Source organism: Nymphaea colorata, chromosome 9 (genome assembly GCF_008831285.2).
Source record: "Nymphaea colorata isolate Beijing-Zhang1983 chromosome 9, ASM883128v2, whole genome shotgun sequence".
NCBI lineage: Eukaryota > Viridiplantae > Streptophyta > Magnoliopsida > Nymphaeales > Nymphaeaceae > Nymphaea > Nymphaea colorata.
Genome location: NC_045146.1, coordinates 17,650,213 through 17,672,827, shown reverse-complemented (window position 1 = coordinate 17,672,827; position 22,615 = coordinate 17,650,213). Strand labels below are relative to the sequence as shown.

The 22,615-nt window shown below is 39.2% G+C and overlaps 3 protein-coding genes across 3 annotated transcripts; 2 read left to right on the top strand and 1 right to left on the bottom strand.

Annotated features, from left to right (window-relative positions):
• Positions 1-175: 175 nt before the first annotated feature.
• On the bottom strand, positions 176-5,135 carry LOC116260504 (probable protein phosphatase 2C 35). The gene is made up of 3 exons (XM_031638907.2): positions 2,744-5,135; positions 1,086-1,217; positions 176-801 (listed from the first exon to the last, which is right to left on the bottom strand). The coding sequence occupies exons 1-3, from the start codon at positions 3,671-3,673 to the stop codon at positions 730-732; spliced, it is 1,134 nt and encodes a 377-aa protein (XP_031494767.1). The 5' UTR covers positions 3,674-5,135; the 3' UTR covers positions 176-729.
• Positions 5,136-14,158: 9,023 nt separating this feature from the next.
• LOC116261236 (disease resistance protein L6-like) lies at positions 14,159-16,538 on the top strand. The gene is made up of 2 exons (XM_031639907.2): positions 14,159-14,712; positions 16,135-16,538. The coding sequence occupies exons 1-2, from the start codon at positions 14,255-14,257 to the stop codon at positions 16,457-16,459; spliced, it is 783 nt and encodes a 260-aa protein (XP_031495767.1). The 5' UTR covers positions 14,159-14,254; the 3' UTR covers positions 16,460-16,538.
• A 3,315-nt stretch (positions 16,539-19,853) lies between these two features.
• LOC116261145 (disease resistance protein L6-like) lies at positions 19,854-22,175 on the top strand. Its single transcript, XM_031639776.2, has 2 exons — positions 19,854-20,413; positions 21,732-22,175. The coding sequence occupies exons 1-2, from the start codon at positions 19,956-19,958 to the stop codon at positions 21,961-21,963; spliced, it is 690 nt and encodes a 229-aa protein (XP_031495636.1). The 5' UTR covers positions 19,854-19,955; the 3' UTR covers positions 21,964-22,175.
• Positions 22,176-22,615: the final 440 nt, after the last annotated feature.

Sequence of the window (22,615 nt, the reverse complement as noted above, 5' to 3'; positions counted from 1 at the left end):
TTTGGGAAGCCGTTGCCTCATCAAGCTCTCTACCGAGACTGTCTTCCAATCATGCATACATAACATCGAGGGTACCGCCAACAAGATAAAAGCACGGCATTTGAGTACCACTATTACAAGGCCCTTCAGAAAAAGGAAAAGAGATCAAGGCAGGAACAGCTGCACAACTCCGATATAAAAGGAAAGACGGTCAAATAAATTTCCTTTTCGTATCCTGATGTCATCTTCAGGTTAGTGACAAGTTTCTTCTACCCATACCAAGCAGATGGGTGAAGACAGCTTTAAAGCTTCATCGGTGGCAGCAAAATTGCAGAAACAAAGTATGCTGATTCGTTTATGGTTATTAAACCTGCAGCTAAAATGTTGCAGGGATTGAAGTACTTAGATGGAGCTACCGTCAATTTTCTCAGGCCGAAACACTGAACGGAACACACCTGCGTTAAACTCTGCAGGCATAATTGTGGAGTGTCGTATGGCTCTGTGAATCGACATGGACGACAAGACCTAGAAGCATAATATTCGTTGCTACAGAAGCATCTGAGTTTTGTAACGTTAAAAAAGTCGCAAGGGATTCCCTTCTGAAACCATTTGTGCCGTCTCCTGATGAATGAAGAACACATGCAGGATTCTTTCGGGACAAAACATCTTGAGTACGCAGGCTTGCGGCATGGGGGACTTCTTCATCTTGAATGTAAAGCTTCCGATATATACCCTGTCAGAGCTGACCTATCACCAGTTTCTTTGCCCATTCTGCATAGTCGGTTTGATGTAGCTTCCATTTTCTCCATCACTGGCACCTGGCTGATTATGTTAAAGAAAACCCCTTTAGTGAACAAACAACAAAAGAATCTGTGCTAAGACTGGACAGTAGTGCCCAACCAATCACTCGAGTCACTGAGACCCAATATTCAGGCTGACTTGATAAGCAATACAGGTTAGGCTCCAGAAATCAATTAGTTAATACTCTAAATCGGAACAGAAATGTAGCTGACCGAGGACCATTTGATCCTCAGTCTCCTCAATCCTCATCAAATGCATTGTGAACAATATCTGAAGGACTGAGAACTAGAGGTTTGAGCACTTACAATATGTAAACCATTGATCTGGACAATGATGATTGTGATATCATCTGTTCTACTCTCGTGGTCTAACCATAATCTGTATGATTCTGTAGCAATTGCAGCACAGGCATCTCGGGGATCCTTAAATGCAGACACCTGGATTAATAACCACAACATGTTAATTGAATAATAACCATCTCCAATTCAATGTGAAAAACAAGTTTAATAGCAGTTCCTTTCACCAAGCTAGACTCATTCTTCAACAAGGAAAAACATAAGGACAACCAAAAAAACAACCAATACGCAAGAATGAAATCATGTACTTCAAAGGAGAATCTACAAGGGCTAATTTTAAGTAGATGCAATACTCTCCAAATGACAAGTTCACCAACCACCACCCAACAGTTCGATTTCTGTGAGATACAAAGGTTTGCTGCTTGAATCTTATCTATTGACTTTGCAATATATGCAATTTGGCCACTATAGGAAAGAAGGCCCTATTTGTTGCATTTCAGGGTGAAACAGCTGGCCCCTAAGGTAGTGACCTTTTGTTGACAAACAAGTTCCTGCAATATGCCCCTACCAAATTTGGTCTAAGCTCACTACTGGACTGCAGACCATTTATCATGATGTTCACACTCAATATCATTAAAAGTTGTTTGACAGCAAGTACAGTTGGTAATTGCACGTAGAAATGAAGCTTTGTCATTCTTAAATTGAACAAGGGACTTCAGACTAGAACCAAACGTGCAAAGGCAGAGTTCTGCTAATATACTCCAAGCATGTATTCTAGACTTATTTTCACTAGGAACATGTATATGTCAATGAACTCATACTAAAAGTTGGATTCAGAGGGGCTGAAGTACAAGAGTACCATAAATACAGTTGGACTCCTATGACCTAAAACAGCTTTTCTGAAGAAATTCATATTATCCGTACAAAATGTTTTCATACGGCAAGGCTTATCAAGAAGGTAATCCATAGGTATTAACAAGCTGGCATTTTCGTTAGAAAGTAGCAGGGATTGAAACAAATAAAGAAAGCAAGTGCAACATGGTTAAATTGAAGTTTATGACCACCAGGGCAGAGTTCTTCAAGGAAATGCGTTACTGACAACTACTATTTTATTCATCATCAACAGGTTCCAGTCTGAACCATGCAAAGGTATTAACAGGACCATAAGGGATTCTAAGGAAAAGATCTGTTCACAGGATCATTTCACCAGCTTACATGATCGCAGACAAGTTCTTGGAATACAGTAGTGCTTCTTAAGGAAATAACGAGCATATATTTAGCATCCGTCGCAATAAAAGACAGAACCCTTATCCCTAAGGACAGAGAAGTACAACTTTACCTAACCTACCATAAATCTGGTGCTTAGATAAGTGAAATAACAGAATGTGTTTCTGTTGTTCCAGGGATACGCACATGCCGTCTGAAACTGGTGAAAATAAACTCTGTGCTTTCCAACAACAGGCAATAAAAGAATGACTACGCCACATTGAATTTTTTTTTTATTTCCAGTTGAAATTAAAAATTCAAGTCTAAGAATTGCATCTTATCCAGCTGGGTATGTCATTTATCCTAAGAACAACAAAAACCAAATTGAATCATGAACAAATCAGGTGTTCATGAATATCAGCCCATGCAATGAAAATACACACAAGTGAAAAGGCAATTACCATGTCAACAACAGCCTGACTTGAGAGGAATTCGAAAACCCCATCACTTGCAATAACGAAAAACATATGATCTTGATTGAGATGAACCACTTTAACCTCAGGAACTGAAATCACACCAATCTTCTCTGCCATGCTATCGCCAAGACTCCTTGTAAATGCTGTCCCAGGGTACATTGCATTAGGCAACCAAAGTCTAGGAGGATCGCCGTCGTCGCTCTCCTCATCACCCCAACTCTGCACATTAGGATCCTTGATTCCCTCTATTTGATCAACACTCAGGACTCTAGCACCGCAGAGCTTAACTCTTTCATACTCATCCTTCCGAAAAGGCGTCTGATCAAGAGATAGATCCTCAGCAACAACTGAGCTCCCCCTTCTTACTCCAAGCACAGCTCGAGAGTCCCCGACATTGGCAACAAACAGAGTATTACCTTTAACAAAGACAGTTATAGCAGTTGTTCCACTCATGGAATCATCTATATCGCTTGCATGTAGCAGTGAGTTGGTAGCCGAGAATGCCGAATTGTAAGCCTTCACAGGGTCATCCAAGAAGTCAGGATTATTCACCAGACACTCAACCAGATGATCCCTGACAAACTTAGCACACCGAGCGCCAAACTGGCCATGACCATCGAAGACGCCGAAGAAATGGAAATTTGGGTCACCACCAAGTTGGGTTTTGATACAAAAGCTATCTTGGTTTTCCCTGTCTGGGGAATCAGGGTAGTAGCCTTTCTGAGTGTAAAATGAATACTTGAGTCGGAAATCGTGAGAGGGAATATGGATTACCTCAACCGAGCACTCTGTTAACCTCTGGACATTCTTTTGATAGATTACTCTCTCGCCATTCCCATCATACACCAAAACCCCTCTTTCCCAATCAGATGACTCCGGATAGTCTCTGCAACACTTGCCATTAACACAACCCATTCTAATGATTCAAAGAACATCAAGAAATTTGGTCTTTCGGTTGCTTTTCATAAAGAATGGATACGAACTTAGGTTCTCGGGTTCTCAAAGCATGAAACTGATGGTTCTTCTTTGCTTCAGAAAAAGGAAGCAAAGCTCACCAATAGGATGGTGTGAGCATGTTTGATGTATGCAAGAAGACTTCCTTGAAGAGCCACCCCAAGGGAATAAAGAACACTTCAGAGGTAACAAGAGAGTTTCTGATGACAGTAGACCGAGGAGAGTTTCTGACGACAGTAGAGAGCCCAAGAGACTTTCTGACGACACTAGAGAAAACCAAAAAGAAGCAGCACAAATTTGCACCTTGAGGGTAGACTCTTCATAAAAATAGAATTTTCAGCAAGAAGATTGCAGCGAAAAGAAAAAAAACCTGACGTAGAGAAAAAGAAATGGAAATCACTATTTCTTTAGCGCGAGTGAGACACCACAAAGCTTCGAATCTTGAGTCTCACCAGAAGCAGAAGAGGACTAATTAAGCAACCAACATGTGAAAACACTCCTGAAACAGGACCAAGAAAGTCAAAATGATATAATCAGTATTCACATGCTTCTTTCAATTTTTATGACCCCAAAGAGTTTGGCCTTCTGGAGTAACAGAGAATAGGATTCCTCTAAATAAAAACTTTCAAGAACGGGAGGAAAACCATGAAAGACTTGTATGTTTCTCTGTAAATGAGCAGTGGGTTGGAATCCCGAAAAAGATCAGGAGGTGGATCACATGACACATAAGACCACTGGGTGAGTCGTGAAGGCCTAGATTTTACTTGGATAAGAACTCTGCTAGAAAAACATCAACGAAGGGCCATCAATGAAGTCCAATTTCCACTAATCGTGTGAGTTTGATCAAGAAAGGGATTGGTTAGGTGGGTCTCTGTTGATGACAACTTTTATCTTCCTATTCCTTTTCCTCACCATAGGTTTGGAGAATGTCTGGTGCTCATTTATGGGGTGCCAAAAACCTGAAAGGCTGAGATTTATAGAGCAAAAATATTGAAGAGCTCATAAAGAGAGAGCCATAAAGACCAGTGATATAAAGTGCTTGATTCTCTGATCTTTTTATTTCTGACGAGAGAAAGGAATTTTGCTTTTCCCTGGGATTGGTGGTGTTGAGGTTCTTTCTTGCCTAGTGATGGCAACAGAAAGCTTTAGAAAGAAAGGAAAAGGGTGCTCGGGTATCCCTACAATTAGAAGCAAATGCTCATAATGGATGCCAAAGGATCAGTAGCTTTTCCTTTTCAGAATTGGGGAGGATTTATTATTCCACAATAGAGAGAGAAAGAGAGAGAGAGAGATGGCCAGTTGCTTTCGGGGCATGTGTTGCGGAGTTGGTAGCGTCCCATTTAATGCTTCCTCCTGCATCCCACGTCCAATCTGTACTCTACCTCCTCCTCTTCGTCCTCATCTTCCCTCCTCCACTCTCTCTCTCTCTCCACACTCACGTGCGGATGGAGGGCCTACCCTCGAGTCTCGCTTTATACGTGTAGTTTACGACACACACTCTCTCTCTCTCTGTGTGTGTGTGGATTCGTGGAGCCCATTGACACCATTGATGGGGCTTTTAATTATTCTTACGATTATATTAGTTTTGACAATCTCTAATGTATTTCATATTGAAACTAAAAATAACAAAATTTGAGATTTTAATGGCTTCCTACTTTCTAGTGCCTGTCAACATGCATCTAAAAATAGCAATCCTAAAGATAGTTTTCCTTGTTTGGAACATCTGACATTCAAGTAATTTATCAAAAGAAGAAAACTGTCTGTAGAAATCAAGCATCACAAACTGTACCAACATTTGGTAAGACATGTGGCAAAACACCGCTAATTGAGATTGTTGGCCCATGTACCTGATTATGCGGGTTGCTATAAAATTTTACAGTTGAAAAACGAAGTCTGCAATAGAGAACTGCAGTTGTGCTCCCTTTGCATCAGCCGTTAAGAGTAGTAGTAGGGAAAAGGTGCGTATGCATGCATGTTAGTCTTGGCCTAGAAAGACCAACAAAATTAGATACTGAAATTTACATTTCCTAAGTCTTGCACATGCAACAGGTCAAAAACAAACTTCTGTGGTTTCACTTGTAATCGAATGTAGCATCTTAAATTTAAAGGTTAAGAAAATTTTCATAGAAAACTGACATATATATATAATGAGTGAATGATGATTATGGTATCTAGAGTCATCTAAATCACTTATAAGGGCTGTCTGATTCATTGTGATGGACGATTAAGAAAAAACCGAAGATAAAAATGTATAAACTAATACTAGGTGTTAAAATGCACATCACCTTTTTTTCATTGTTTTTTTCCTTCATCTATATATCATGATGGATTGAACGATGCTCATGAATGAGCTGAGTATGAGTAATTCTGAAAAGCCAGAATCAACTTTCAATTTCTCTCTCTCTCTCTCTCTCTCTCTTTCTTTCTTTCTTTTTCTATATATAAAATAGAGGTTGGACTTATGACCCCAGGTTGAACACATTCAATTAGCACAGATCTTTTTTTGTGGGGATTCGCCAACCTATGAAACAAAACACGTTTTCTTCAATAAAATTATTTGCATTTCTTCCGGGAGCTCTCGAAGAACATTTAGAAATCAACGCAGTGCTACAGGGAAGCCTCATGCGGAACAGTGGAGGAACATGTTCTGGTTTTAGGAAAATCGGTTAGATTTTGTTGGATTTGGATTGGATATGTAGGTTGAGGGAGAAAAGTAGATATGGTCGGGTTGAGTTTTTACTTAATTATTGGGTTTAATTAAATTTTCTGCAACCGAATTCGAATTCAATCTTGGATTCAGATCCCATTTTTAATCTTACTGCATATCTGGCTAGCATAAGATCCGGTTTTTGTGAACTCGAATTGGGTTAAGAAACTGCATACCAAATTTGAATCTGATTAGTAATGGGATCCAAATTTATTTATCAGATCCAATTAATCAGTTATAAAATATGGTTGACAATCAGATATATCCGATTCACTTACATCTGCAGGCAAAAGCAGGCTATAAATCAAAGATCTTTTCCTTGGAATGTCATCTTTATGCCCAAATGGCCTTTTCAAGGGAATAAATTAATTGATGTTAATGAAGGCATGAACTACTGATGTCAAAAATCAAAGGTACAAATTCTTTGAACATAATCCGCACATGTAACTATTTTTGTGATTTGTTACTAAGATTCAAACTTGGGGATCATAATCTTGGATGCCGAAAGTGTAATCTTTTGAATAATAAAGTTTTGTACATTGTGGACTCTCAGTTTTCCATGGAAGAACCTAATGACCAAAGCACGTTTGCTACTAAATGAATCTCATAAATCACATTTGAAAGGTTTGATATGCAGAAAACTGGAAAATAAAAACGTGGAAATGCATCCATTTCCATATGGTGGCAACTAAAATCTAAGCCAATGGCGGAAATTTGATGCTCAGCATCTATTCACATGGCTTGGAGCTCTTTCTGTAAACGAACGATGTTTTTGATCACTTTGGTAGCAACTTTTGTAAAGAAAACTTTTAAAAAGTAGAATTCAACAAAGTCTACACATAAATTTTTTCCAAAACTTTTATCGAGAAAAAACCAGATGTAGAATTCAACAAAGTCTACCATCCTAGGTGGTGGAGCAAAAGCAAAGGGGTGGCTGGGGCCCTGCCTCCCTTCATATTTTCTTAGGTAAGCAGGAAAAGTATTTCATCTTATCTTATTGATCGGAGTGGCTGGGGTCCAGACTCCCTTCATATTTTCTTAGGTAAGCAGGAAAAGTATTTCATCTTATCTTATTGCTAAAAAAGAGAGCCGAAACTCACACCCTTTCCTCTATCCTCCAAAATACCAGACCTGCTTTTGGTGCCTCACAATGATACTTGAGATATATACAACTTACATATTGATGTCCCCTTTTACAACACTGATGTTTCAAGAATTCAAAACGAAAATTTCCATTGCATCAATCCCTTATAAGATGCCCAACTGAGATTTTAAAAAAAAGGAGTACATATTATAAATATTTTAAACAATTTTTAGTTTGACCATTATATATATTTTTAAAATATCATTTGGTCCCATAAAAATTTTGAAAAAGATAATTTGCCCCTTAAGAAAAAAAAGTTCTTCGCTCCACCACTACTATGCATATCTCATAAGTTCCACCAAATTGACAAGACATCACGACCTTGAAACTGGTCACAAAATGGGCCAAGAAATCTCAGAGGCTCTCATTTAAAGTCTATAAAAGCCTGAAATGCCAAACCGACTTTTCAAACTTCATAAAATTGAATAATCTTCAACCAACTATTACCTTACGTTTACGGCGCCGGACCTTCATAGGCCTGATCTTGGAGTAGTTAGATTTTGAGATATTTTTCAGGGCAGTTCGGTTCACAGGAGTAAGGAACCATTCAACTTTTCCTATCACCACCAACATAAGTTTCCTAGTGAAATCTATCTACAATTTGTTAAAACTGTGGATTTCAACTATCGCTGGTCTCGGATCCGCGCTCTGAGATTCATGGAAAATCAAACGCAACAGATTTAATTAATATACTTTTTATTTGATAAGATTATCTTGATTTGCAGGAAAACATTGTTAAATTAATTTCTAAGCTATGTCTCCACAACTAGGGAAGCTCAAGCAGTTTAGGTTTTCGACTTGAAAATTTTTCTTTTTTTCTGAGGCTGCAGGAAATCTGATTTTCTATGCATTCTGCTGAAACCAATTTACATTCATTAGCCATTTGGACCTCCATTCACGGGACGGTACGTGCCATTAACAAGCTCATGGGGCTCGGACAGTACTCCTCATTAACTAAGTAGCTTGCTTTCCTTTTATATTAGTTTTTTGCTTCTTCCCAAATATGCCTCCACCAGAATCTATACACTTTTAGATTCCTACGTCAAGACATGCTTTTCTTTGGTTAATTCTCATTTTTTTTCTTTCTCTCTCTCATTGTTCCGGTGAGAGGGGTGTGACCCACCACCCGAAAAACATGGCCTCTTTTGGTGCTTCAAAATGCTACCCTCATTGTACTTCAACTTTCATGTCAGTGACCCATCATTTGCAGCACAAAAAGTTGATATCTTAAGGATTCGAAACAAAAACCGATATCCGGTTGTGCCAACCCCTTGAGGATCTCTATCTCATATAACTAATTCGTCACAAACCAAAAGCATTCATTGGCTGCATCGGTTAGAATTGATATTTGAGAATATATAGCTGACAGGTTGTCATTAGCTTATCTATGCACTTAGCACTCTCGAATAGGAATCAATTTTCTGAAAGATTCTAACTTTTGTGCATTAGTGGGTCATCTAACTTCCTTGCTTTAGTGGGCCATCTAAGATCCTTTTGATGACGATGTTGAATTACTTATATATATATATGCTCAAACCATGCATAGGCCTTGTCAGATGATGCTGCAGCAGAGACGCTTCCTAGGGCCCAGTACTTGGTCCCGATGTGGCCTCTTCATTTGTAAGATGCTCCGCGCGTGATTACAAGCATATACACCAAGTCACAAGTCAAGCATGTTTGTTCTTTCACGTAAGATAGGCATCACTCCTGCCATTCACAGAAATCTAACTGCTTCTCCTCCTTTGAAAGCCCCAATATCACAGTCTTAGAATCTAGTGCAACTGTACATGAAACCGACAATTTCTATTTTTTTATTTTGTTGGTGGAGTTTGACTGCATGGATGTAATGTACAAAGTCGATGGCAAGAAATCATCAATACTTATCAAAAAAAAAAAAAAAAATCAACGATATTTATATAAGTTTTCATAGCTTTTCAACAATCTGGCTGGCTGAAATGCTGACTTTGAATAATCCAAAGGAAAAAAGAGACTGGAAGCTGCTCTCTTTAGTTGCAGATATGAACAAATTTCAACAGACTCCTTCCCCCACCCTGCTCAGGCTGGTGTGAAATCTTCCAAAATATTCCTACCTGCTCCACTTATTTATGCATGGGGCCCTACACATGGGCCGGCCTGACCAGAACATTTAATCGGGCCTCTTTCTTTCTTACCAAACCAGTATCTTGTCCGGTCTGGTTTGGGTCAGTATGGGGTTAAAGGCAACAAGAATGTCTTCTATATCCAGTAAGCCTCTGGTTAGATTAATGACACATCTCACCATATATTCTAAAAAAGAAATATCAACACATGAAGTTTGATTTTATTTTATCCCTTCTGACGGATTAACAAGTTGGGGTTAGGCAAAATCTGGTATCTCGGGTGAGAGCCGAAACCTTCCTTCTTTTCCTTGTTCACAAGGCTTAGAGCTGCCTCAGTATCAGTGGCAAGATATCTGCATGCTTCAACTTGCAGGTACTACCCACTACCCTCATTAGGATATATGATTTGGGGAACTTGAACCCAATGAATTTTGCATAAGAATTGACAAAAAGAAGGTGAAAATAACGAGAACAATTGAAGGCTGAGAAATTTCCCTTCTAAACACTTCCACTGAGGTTTAGGCACTCCCCAAGGCATATCCACTTCGTCATCAAATACCAAAAAGAAGAATATAAGTTTTCTGCCTTGAAGCAAAATGAAGGGGGCCATGTTCCTTCAATGCTGCGAAAATGGATCCCTTTCAGGAAGGAGAATCCTGATACTGACTAGAAGCATACATTTCCTATACGCCAAGTACTGCATCATATCAACCTCATCCTAACTCGTGAGCAGGATGAATGCTATTGATATCCCATTCGTTGAGACAGAACAGATTCTCACTGACAACCTTTAATGGCTACTGCAAGTTGCTAGTCTACATTGGTTCATCGAGTAGGCTATGTGAGCAATATCTTGCAATTGCGGTACAAGTATACAAGAGGCTGTAGCTTCTTGAATGTGTAGTCAGAAAGTAGGGCCCTTTGGCTGTATCTCATGGATACTCAACTCCTCCTGTTCCAGCATAATTGAAAGCACCACAGAAAAACCTTTAAGTTATTATAGTTGTGTAGAGTAAATCTCAGGAAGAAGCTGATTGTTTAGACTACCGAAAAGAACAGTCTTTTTGTTTTTTATTCTGAAAAGATTTGAAAGAATTGAAAAGATGGGACAATCTTTTACTGAAGAAGCAAGTGGTAGAGCACCACCTTGGAAAATCTAAACAATGAAAAGGATGAACAGTTCTACAACAAGTGATGTACATCAAGTTTTTCTTTTGTAAAGCAAAAACTAGTTCGTACATGAAGAATAACAGAACAAACTCCTCGTTTTAATTGGTCTTGCAAGAATATCATTACATCTTTAGCAAGGTCACCTGTTCATGACACGAGCAGAGGGAGAATCATCGCTGGAACATGGTAAAAGTCTAGGACAGATAAGGTCTTCATCTGTTTACGATCATCCAAATGTCTCAAACAGATAGTTCAGGTATTAAACGAACAAGAATCCAGGTGCAATAAGATGTGATTCACAGAGAAGCGCTCGGCCTCATTCGTGAACGAACCAATTAGCAGAACTGCTAAACTTACTTTAGATACAGAAATTACTCAGAAATTTTAGTTTTTTGTTTTTGCTGTGATAAGCTGATTTTTTTTTTTTTTTTCTGTTTGAGCGGAAGGATTTCGTGCTTCATTTGGGTGGAACTTTGTGATAATGTTAACCAAACTCCAAATCAAAATTGGGGAGTGCACTTTCTGGATGACAGTGAATCTGCTATGTGATAACAACTAACAAGCACACCAACACTTTACTGTGCCCCTTTATATAAAAAGAAGTAGATACACGCGATGTGGTCCGCGCTCCAAAATGCTAGGTTGGTCCTTACCTTCTTCTTATCTACAACAAGTGGGCACACTTTATGATTCAATTATCTTACCTTCTTCTTATCTCCATGCCAGCAGACAAGCATTTTGGAGCAGCACCCTCTACTTTTACATACAGATATTAGGTGAATTTGTCAACTGATCACCTGCTTTATTCTGTCTGAAATTACTAGCAACTTTCAAAACATGGACTTGGGTAATACAGAAAGCATTTACTTGCATTCATTTGTAAAAACTCATGAAGCAACTCCTAAGCACTGAAGGCATTCGGGGGCGCGGTGCTGATATCTGCTGCCTTTGATTCAAGTGTCATTCATTATAAACGAGATTAAAGGCATAAGCATTCATGCATGAAATTAGATTGGCTATTCAATATATTGTAGGCAAGCTGTCAAATTCAGTTTCAATTGGCTCGTGCAGTACACCCAGGTGCCAGTTCCCTCAAAAAGTAATAATCTCATCCTTATCTTCACACCAAGGAGTTTGATTAACTGTTTTTTATTAGGAAAAATAGAGATTCATGTATAGGTTGAGGTATCGAACAATGTTGCCTCAGGATCAGATTGCACAAGGTAAATGATGATGTATATAGTCTACAAAAAACTTGCGCTCTGTTGTTGGATGTTATTTTTTATTTTTTCCTTGATCAGCTGGGTGAAACCAGCAAGTAAGTAGTGGCGGAGATATACGGGGGTTGGTGTTACACCAGCCAATGAAAAAATTATTTTGAAGTACTATAATGATTCAAAAATTAGATAGGGTGCTTACATCAAACTTGAGCTGGTGACTCGAGTGCCCCTCAGCGAAAAAAATCCTAGCTTCACCGCTGCCAACAAGCTTTCCACTAGAACTTGCCAACTGGAAGCTACAGTTCTTGTAACTACTTCAGATTGTCTCTTGATGTAAAACCCGAAGTACTCACTTCCATTGAGTCACCCTTACAATAAAGAACTTACAGTATTAACCACGCAATGAACCCTGAGTATATTTGAACTTGGAGACTTTAAGCCAATTAGTTCTACTGTTATCACCCTCTTGGTAGCTTCTTTACTTGATTCCTGTCCCTCGTTTGCATGGACCGGATTCGAGCATGTCAAGCAAGATAGGAAGCAGAAGCGGCATATTTGAGGTGTTGAATAAAGTGTACTCTTACTATTGGTTTGTGCATGTCTGCAAAAACTGCTAACTTCTGCTGCACATTATCGAAGTTAATACTTGTGAAATTGGCAACTTTGGCCTTTCCATTTGCGTGGGTGGACAGGAACCAAATTCTCCAATTTAAATCTTTTGATTAATGATCAAGGTTATGCTGAAGTGAGCAATTGTTGCAGACACGACCTGATATGATATGTTGTCAATAGTTAAGAAATGGGAGCGCTTTCTTCTGAGGAATCAAAAGAACACACACCAGGTTATTTGATATCTGATTATTTCACTATAGACTTTGAACAGAAGTGATTAAGTGCATACGATAATGATGCAAGTCACCTGTGTAGCATGGGCCGATACATCACAAATTTTTTGTGTCTCCTGTGCTTAAAAAACATTTGTTTTACTTGATTTAGTCACATAGTTGTACTCAACAAATTTTTTTGTGGTAAATAATGTTTTAGGTCAGCTTCTTTTTTTGTTTTAAGATAAAGCTGTATTGGTTTGGCCCATCAAATTTGATACAATGTTAGTAACTGTATTTCATTTATTTTCTTTTTCCTACTTTCAAAGAATGTGCTTGAAAAGTCTTTATTTGTTGAATAAAGTATGTGGATCACATCCATGGAAGGACATTGGTTGTTTGAAAACCTGAGAGATTGTTTGATTACTGATGCTTAAGACAGAACAAATAGGATGTCCTGTCCACCACAATAGTTCTCTTACTATGGTTTGGTGAATTCAGGCATAGGACATCACGTTATCCTACATTTGTTTTCGTATTACTCTATTCTGGCCGGCATTTGTTTCATATCTTGGTGGTTCTGTCCGTTTTGTATGTTCAGTCTGATGTTTGTTTGTTGTGTAGGAACATATCTTGGAGCTCAATTTCTTTTAATCTTTAACTTTGCTCGACTCCTTATCAAAATTAGGCAAGCTTCTATGGTTTATTTTTGCTTATTAACAGTCTTGACAAAAAAGTTGAGAAAAAGTAAAAACACCTTTTGGAAGAACCAAAATGAAAACGTGAAAAAAAAAAAATAGATGCCCCGTACTTAATGAAGCCGTAGATTGTAAGGGGCCAAATGCATAAATGGGGTTTTGGAGCCCCAACATTCACCAGCCGTTTGATTAACCAGCCTTTGAAAACTAAAAACAAATTATAGATAGACGCCTAATGAAATAGGCCAATATCAAACAACCGTCTAAATATTCTTGAAATTTATCAAAGAGACCTTTGAGTCTTTTAACTTTCCATGCAACTGTCGAACAAACACTCAATTTTAAAAAATATTAAAATAATAAGATAAAATATAAAAATGCCCTCGTCAAAACATTTTTTTTAAATGCTTAACGACAATTTGAGAAAAATTAAAAAAAAACTCTGAGTAAAAAAAATCCCACCGTTAGAGTGAAAAGCCGGAGTTTTTAGAACTGTGTCGCCGAAAACTTACGATTGCGTGATATTTAAGCGCTTTTTTCTAATGTTTTCGTCACCTAATTTACAATTACATGATATTCGTCTCCTAAGTCTTGGTCGGCTCCTCCTTGCTTCTTCTCTCGTTCCTCTCCAGTCTTCTTCCCAGGACTTGCTGGTTTAGTTACCTTCCACGGCATCCGAGATGTCATCGTCGTCTACACCAGGGTTTCAAGTATTTCTGAGTTTCAGGGGACCGGAAACTCGGAACGGCTTCACAAGCCACCTTTCCCATGCTCTCAAGCAGAGCGGCATCAGGACCTTCTTGGACGAGGAAGACTTGCAGAAGGGCGAGAGAATCACGGAGACTATTTGCAGGGCGATCGAGGGGTCGGCGATCTGCATACCCGTGCTCTCTCAGTCCTACGCCGACTCGAGCTGGTGCTTAATGGAACTTGCCATGATGGTGAACTGCAACAAGAAGATCATTCCTATCTTCTACGACGTCGAACCGACGGTGGTGCGGCATCAGAGCAGTTCGTATAAGGCAGCCTTCGATCGCCATCGGCTGCGATTCGATGAGAAGACGATCAACGAGTGGAAGGGTGCCCTAAAAGGAGTTGCTGAAATCTCTGGTTATGATCGCAGGAACACTGCAAATGGGTGAGCGAAGTTCATGGACCCCCAAATAAGAAGCGAATCTCCGCATCTCTTACCCTCATATTCGAAGTTTGGCGTATTCGAAAACTCATAGATGCATTTTCGAAAGCGAATTGAATTGCATGCATGGTCTAATTATCAACCGTCAGTTTTTTATGGATCGACCCTTAAACCATAGTTTGAGCTAAGATTTTCAATTGATTGAGTTACATCACATGCATTTTTTTCATACTTGTGGGGAGATCTGCATTGAAGATCTGATTCCAATGATAGACTGGTAATCACGCCATCTTTATAGCTAATTCTGATTTCATCGGGATGATGCAGATACTTGAACTTAGTTCCACTTTACCATCAAAGTCAGGGGACGAGGGAATCATCCTTCTCCTTCCTGTACAGTGAGAGAGTAATTTGGTTACGTTGACTTCATTATAAGAGAAAAGCCATTTTATGCAAATTGAAAATTTAAAAGATTGGAAATGGAGCCTGCCTGCTTCCGACCACCTACCGGAGGAGAAGTCAACGACTGGTGTGACGGGTGACACCAGCTTTATAATATAAAAAAAAAAGGAAAAGTTAGGCACCCTTTTGCTATTAACTCTTTACTTGGACAGTTCTCTGTAAATAAGTAAAAAAGGAAAAAAGCGGCCATTGTTTCCAGCACCCCAGCAACGGGACAATGATAAATTTTACGGGAAACATTTTTGATTGGCCGCTTGACTGAAAAATGAAAAAAAAAAAAAAAGTTACTGTGGTTTCTCCATCCTGTAGTTGCTGCTCTTTGGGATTTGATCCCAAAGAGAGGAAGGGGTTCAGGAATCAGAGGACGCCCCACTTTATTGCTGGTTTTTTTTTCTTTTTTTCCTTGAACCTCATTGCCTCAAGTTTACGATCGATCGGTATCTTTCGTCGCTTTTGATCAAACATAAGATATTTTACTTTGTCCATACATGATAGAAGATGTCACTGAGACATCCTTATTTACTTGACAATACTTAAAAGATAAAACTTGAGCATAGATATCCATACATGTTTGCCAATTTATCCTTTTATCATTTTCTCTTTCAAAAGCTTCAGCAAGCATGTCAGGCAAGCCAAGTGATCATCAGACTTACTGGAGTTCCTGCTAGGTTTCCTCCTTTTCCTACCAAGTTTAATGAACCCTGAAGATCGAGTGTTTAGAATCTGGATTTTCAAAACAGTATAAAAATGAGCCTTTGAACCATTGCTATTTTACTCAGGGAAGTGGAATAAGTAGAAGAAGGTTGTTCATTTTTTGGGGGGCTGGCGGGATATTATGTCAACATGAGTCTTATTTATCATCACATGAGCTTATCTTTCCGTGAAGAAATAAGTATAAGAAGATTGGCATATGATTTTGACATGTACTTTTGTGCACTTCTTCTTTCATGCGGATTTTACCAGCAATGAAGCAAAGCTGGTGAGCATGGTTGTTGAGAGGGTTTCTCGTGAGTTGAAAAAAGAAACGAGCTCAGGCTGCTCTATCGACCCAGAAGAAACCGAAAGCGATGCAGAACTGCAAGCCATAGAAGAGAAGCTACGACAGCAGAAGGACCCCTACTTGATGGAGCTTGAACTGCACCGGAAGCAATACGAAATGCACGTCAAGCAGAAAATGAGGATCAGTTCTTCCGCAGATCGAGAGAATCTAAAGAAACAACTGGATGCTTTCTTGAAGCAGATTCACCAAATGAAGATGCAACATCTTCTCAATCACATGGCACCTTAAAACGAAATATTGTTAAATGGAAGTCATCTTTCTTTGTTAACACAATTTCATCATGCTGTTTATAAATGTATCAGATACTCCCAGGAAAAGAAAATGAATGCTTGCAAGTGCATAAGAAATAGGATTACCATTAGATAGTTCACTGCTTCACTTTTTGCAAGAAGAAAAGCATTGATCTCATTTCGAACTCATTTTTCTTTCATGGGTAGACGACATAATGGGGACTAAACGGAGTCCAATTCGGCCTACCCACAGATAATATTGATCTGCAAGAGCTGTACCCTAGATCCATTTGGAAGTGGATCTTGACCAAGTTTGAGAGTTACTTTTGGGTTCGTATGGTACCAAGGACACAGAGAGAATGTTCAATGAATTTGCCTCAAATGTTAGAACAGATTCATTGGACACTCTTTGAGTGTCTTTGCTACCAAACGACCCATTAGAGGGCGTTCGGTAACAGGAAGGTTTCATTCTTGTGAACACTATGTTCACCGCATTTCAAAGAATGCGGTGTTTCCTATTACTAGACACCCTCTTAAGGTTGTGCAAGGGAGTCTAGTATTTGAGTCGAAAACTTGTTTTTCAAGTGCTTGGTAAGGCATGGCTTTCAGATTTATGGAATTGCAAAGCCAACTAAGTATTCTTTTTTAGTAGTTCTGTCAAAGAGTTGATGATATTTCTCAAGACATGCATGAGATTTCGTGCCACAGCAAAATAATGAACAGTCGAGAACTACCTATAAAGGATGGTGTTGGATTATGCTAAGGATGAAGATGAATTGCCAATTCCATCTGCAAGGCAATGTACTAGCAACACTGGTGCTTCCAAATACTGGGGGGTATCGTCGAAAGCACAGGAAACTTGTCAATGTCTTCAAAGCTTGTTCTCAGTCCAGAACCTTGCAATAAGAAATCTTGATTAATGACATGAACAACAACTTGCTAGAGACAGGCTTGCTTTCTGCATTAATTGCAGACTTCTTCATGTTTCAATAGGGCCATTAAAAGTTTGAAGGTGTCTCTTGTTATCATCTTGCTTGCAGCATATCAGCCAGCTTGCCTGATTCAGTTGCAAGATTAACCAACTAAACTAGGCAAATTGAAGCATGGATTCGTTAGTAGAAGTTTATTGAACAAAATTGAAAACCTGAAAAGAATAAAACTATTGGATATAGCAGGCAAGTGATGTGTTACCAAATGCAACTTTCTGATGAACCTTGAAGTAGCGAGCAAAAGCTTTTGCACGCTCTCGAGAAATTGCTTTGTGTTTTACTTTTCTGAATTTAAGAGAAAAGTATACACTATGGACCAAATGGGAGTCTAATAGATCCGGCGTTGGTCAATCGTTCTGGAACAAAATGCTAATTGAAAAAGCAGGTAGGTGCTTCCTTTATGCCAACTAGGTCACAGTAAATTTGATGTAACTGGTAAACCCCAGTTAAGAAGTTAGTTCTAAATTCTAATTATGTTAAAATGTTGCATCTAACCTAGAATGCAGCTGCACATCGATAAGAGTACACACTACCCAGAAAAGGGACCGACTTGCAATAGATTTTACTTACAACATGCGGTCTGATTCTTGTGAGGATCATGCACTGGTGAAGCTACATTCCTGTTCAGCAAACGTTAAGCAACTTAAAAATCTAGGGACGAATCGATCCCCACTCCCAGATAGTCATGAATTTGAACTTAAATATATAAACTTGACAACTGTACTGTCTTTGAAAATGAGTCCTTTTCTCTTAGACATGAAAAAATTGTGCATAAAGCTGAAGTTGAGACGGCATTTTCTCAATGTTCAATTTATAACTTCACCAATATTCTGCAATTCGGAGTATGAACGGTGGTGTTAGTGTTTGATGGTTGTTTCCTATGATACAGCTAAACTAATGCCTGAATTTCATCGGCCACATCCTCTAGTTCCTTCCTTGTTCGGTTTTGGACATGACGAAAATTAAACTTGATGGCATGTGTATTCACTGGAAATACTTGAGAACAACATTGGTTTCACGTCTTTCACTTAAGACTCGTCATCCTTTAAAATATTTAAAATGTTCAACCTTTGAGCTTGTTAAGGATCAGCAGCTGTGGCACCTTCAAGCTTACAAAATAATTATCAGCTGCAAAAGTTTGCTGAAATTCGTAAACGTTTCAGCAAAGCAAGTGGTGAGAAAGAAGCCTTAGCTGGAAATCAAGTTCCTGCAACCTGGAAGGCTGGAACTTCTTTTCTTAAGCAAGGAGGTCATCTATTCTTTAGATCAGTTTACCCACTAAACTCGAACTCGAACCATCTAACAATGGCCTTGCTCTCTAGAACAACTGCACAAAAGCTTACTCGGCGTGTGATCAGATTTCCCTACAAAAAATTACAGGAAGAAAGCGCTAGTTCCCTGCCAAGAGGAAACAAAACTAGAGAAGAACAAGTGAAACCCCGACTTGGCCTCACAAGTTAACCTACAGAAATCATTGACTTTGGCTTGCTTTTTCTACAATAACGCTGCCAACATGGGGAAAACTCACTGCGTAGAAAAGAAAAATTCTGATAGGGACAACAAGAAAACACAGTGAGTTCATTTGACTATAGCAACTTGGCAAGAAATTCAAGAGACAAGACGCCCACAAATAGCTAAAAAGTTCCATGACAGAGGTCTCCTTTGTTCTGTGTGTGTGAGTGTGCGTGATCAATTGGAATGCCTCGGAGAGGAGGTAACTCAGATTCTGGGCTTTCTGCTAAGATTTGAATTGTTGCCTGTCGTAAAAGGAAAAATTATGATTCGTAAAGAAAGATTAAAAAATTAAATGAAATAATGTAGCGACTACGCTCAACATTGAGCACCCGATGTCTGCAGCAAACGTTCAATGTTTTCTTTAAAACGAATTAGCAAAAAAAAAAAAAAAAAAAACTCTCCAACCCCAACATTCACAGCCGTTTGAAGAAAAATAGATGCACCGTACTTAATGAAGCGGTAGATTGTACAGGGCAAAATGCATAAATAGGGTCTTGGAGCCCCACCATTCACGGCCGTTTGATTAAGTTATTGACTAAAAAATTATAAATAGACGCCTAATGAAATAGGCCAATATCAAATAACCGTCTAAATATTCTTGAAATTTATCAAAGAGACCTTTAACTTTTCATGCAACTGTCGAAGAAACACTCAATTTAAAAAAATATTAAAATAATAAGATAAAAGATAAAAATGCCCTCGTTCAAACATTTTTTTAAAATGCTAATAGCAATTTAAGAAAAATAAAAAAACTCTGAGTAAAAAAAATCCTACCGTTAGAGTGAAAAGCCGGAGTTTTTAGGACTGTGTCAAGACGAAAACTTACGGTTGAGTGATATTTAAGCGTTTTTGTCTAATGTTTTCATCACCTTATTTGTTTTAGAATTCGTCTCCTTGGTCTTGGTCAACTCCTCCTTGCTTCTTCCTCTCGTTCCTCTCCAGTCTTCTTCCCAAGACTCACTGGTTTTGTTACCTTCCACGGCATCCGAGATGTCGTCGTCGTCTACACCAGGGTTTGAAGTATTTCTGAGTTTCACGGGATCGGAAACTCGGAACGGCTTCACAAGCCACCTTTCCCATGCTCTCAAGCGGAGCGGCATCAGGACCTTCTTGGACGAGGAAGACTTGCAGAAGGGCGAGAGAATCACGGAGACTATTTGGCGGGCGATCGAGGGGTCGGCGGTCTGCATACCCGTGCTCTCTCAGTCCTACGTCGACTCAAGCTGGTGCTTAATGGAACTTGCCATGATGGTGAACTGCAACAAGAAGATCATTCCCATCTTCTATGACGTCGACCCGACGGTGGTGCGGCATCAGAGCAGTCTGTATGAGGCAGCCTTCGTTCGCCATCGGCTGCGATTCGATGAGAAGACGATCAACGAGTGGAAGGGTGCCCTAAAAGGAGTAGCTGAAATCTATGGTTATGATCTCCGGAACACTGCAAATGGGTGAGCATTCATGGACCCCCAAATAAGAAGCGAATCTCCGCATTTTCGAAAACGAATTGAATTGCATGGATGGTCTAATTATCAACCGTCTGTTTTTTATGGATCGATTCTTAAACCGTAGTTTGAGCTAAGATTTTCAATTGAATAGGTTACATCCCATGCATTTTTTTCATACTTGTGGGGATATCTGCATTGAACGTCTGATTCCAATGATTGACTGGTAATCACGCCATCTTTATAGCTAATTCTGATTTCATCGGGATGATGCAGAAACTTGAACTTAGTTCCACTTTACCATCAAAGTCAGGGGACGAGGGGAACATCCTTCTTCTTCCTGTACAGTGAACAGTGAGAGAGTAATTTGGCTACGTTGACTTCATTATAGGAGAAAGAAATGCCATTTTATGCAAATTGCAAAATATTTAAAAAAATTCGGAGCCTGCCTGCTTCCGACCACCTACTGGAGGAGAAGTCAACGACTGGTGTGACGGGTGACACCAGCTTTATAATATTCAAAATAAAAGGGAAAAATTAGGCACCCTTTCGCTATTAACTCTTTACTTGGGCAGTTATTTGTAATTAAGTAAAAAAGGAAAAAGGCGGCCATTGTTTCCAGCACCCAAGCAACGGGACAATGACAAATTTTATGAGGAACATTTTTTACTGGCCGCTTGACTGAAAAATGAAAAAAAGTTACTGGTTTCTCCATCCCGTTGTTGCTGCTCTTTGGGGTTTGAAAGAGAGGGAGGTGTTCAGGAATCAGAGGACGCCCCACTTTACTGCTGGACTTTTTTTTTTTTTTCTGCTTTTCCTTGAACCTCATTGCCTCAAGTTTACGATCGATCGGTATCTTTCGTCGCTTTTGATCAAATAGATATTTTACTTTGTCTAAACATGGTAGAAGATGTCATTAAGACATCCTTAATTACTTGACAATACTTAAAAAAGATAAAACTTGAGCATAGGTATCCATATATACTTGCCAATTTATCCTTTTATCATTTTCTCTTTCAAAAGCTCCAGCAAGCATGTCAGGCAGGCCAAGTGATCGTCAGACTTCTTGAAGTATCTGTTAAGTTCCCTCCTTTTCATACTAAGTTTAATGAACCCCTTTACATATTCATAAGATCGAGTGCTTAGAATCTGGATTTCCAAAACAGTATAAAAAAAGAGCCTTTGAACCCATAGTTCTTTTACTCGGGAAAGTGGAATAAGTAAAAGAAGATTATTCATTTTTTTAGGGGTGGCGGGATATTATGTCAAGATGAGTCTTTCTTATTACTTTTGTGCACTTCTCCTTTCATGCTGAATTTACCAGCAATGAAGCAAAGCTGGTGAACATGGTTGTTGCGAGGACTTGTCGTGAGTTGAACAACGTATTACCCTCAGAAGCGAGCTCAGGCTGCTCTATCGACCCAGAAGAAACCGAAAGCGATGCAGAACTGCAAGCCATAGAAGAGAAGCTCCGACAGCAGAAGGACCCGTACTTGATGGAGCTTGAACTGCACCGGAAGCAAAGCAATACGAGATGCACGTCAAGCAGAAAATGAGGGTCAGTTCTTCCGCATATCGAGAGAATTTAAAGAAACAACTGGATGCTTTCTTGAACCAGATTCATCAAATGAAGATGCAACATCTTCTCAATCACATGGCTCCTTAAAATGAAATATTGTTAAATGGAAGTCATCTTTCTTTGTTAACACAATTTCGTTATGCTGTTTCTAAATGTATCAGATACTCCCAGGAAAAGAAAATGAATGCTTGCAAGTGCATAAGAAATATGATTACCATTAGATAGTTCACTGCTTCACTTTTTGCAAGAAGAAAAGCATTGATCTCATTTCTCTTTCATGGTTAGATGACATATTGGGGACTAAACTGAGTCCAATTCGGCCTACCCACAGATCTGCAAGAGCTGTACCCCAGATCCATTTGGGAGTGGATCTTGACCAAGTTTGAGGGTTACTTTGGGAGTCGTGTGGTACAAAGGACACTGAGAGAGTGTTCAATCAATTTGCCTCAAATATTAGTTTGAGTGTCTTTGCTACCAAACGACCCATTAGAGGGCGTTCGGTAACAAGAAGTTTTCATTCTTTTGAACACTATGTTCACCGCATTTCAAAGAATGCGGTGTTTCCTATTATTGGACACCCTCTTAAGGTTGTGCAAGGGAGTCTAGTATTTGAATCGAAAACTTGTTTT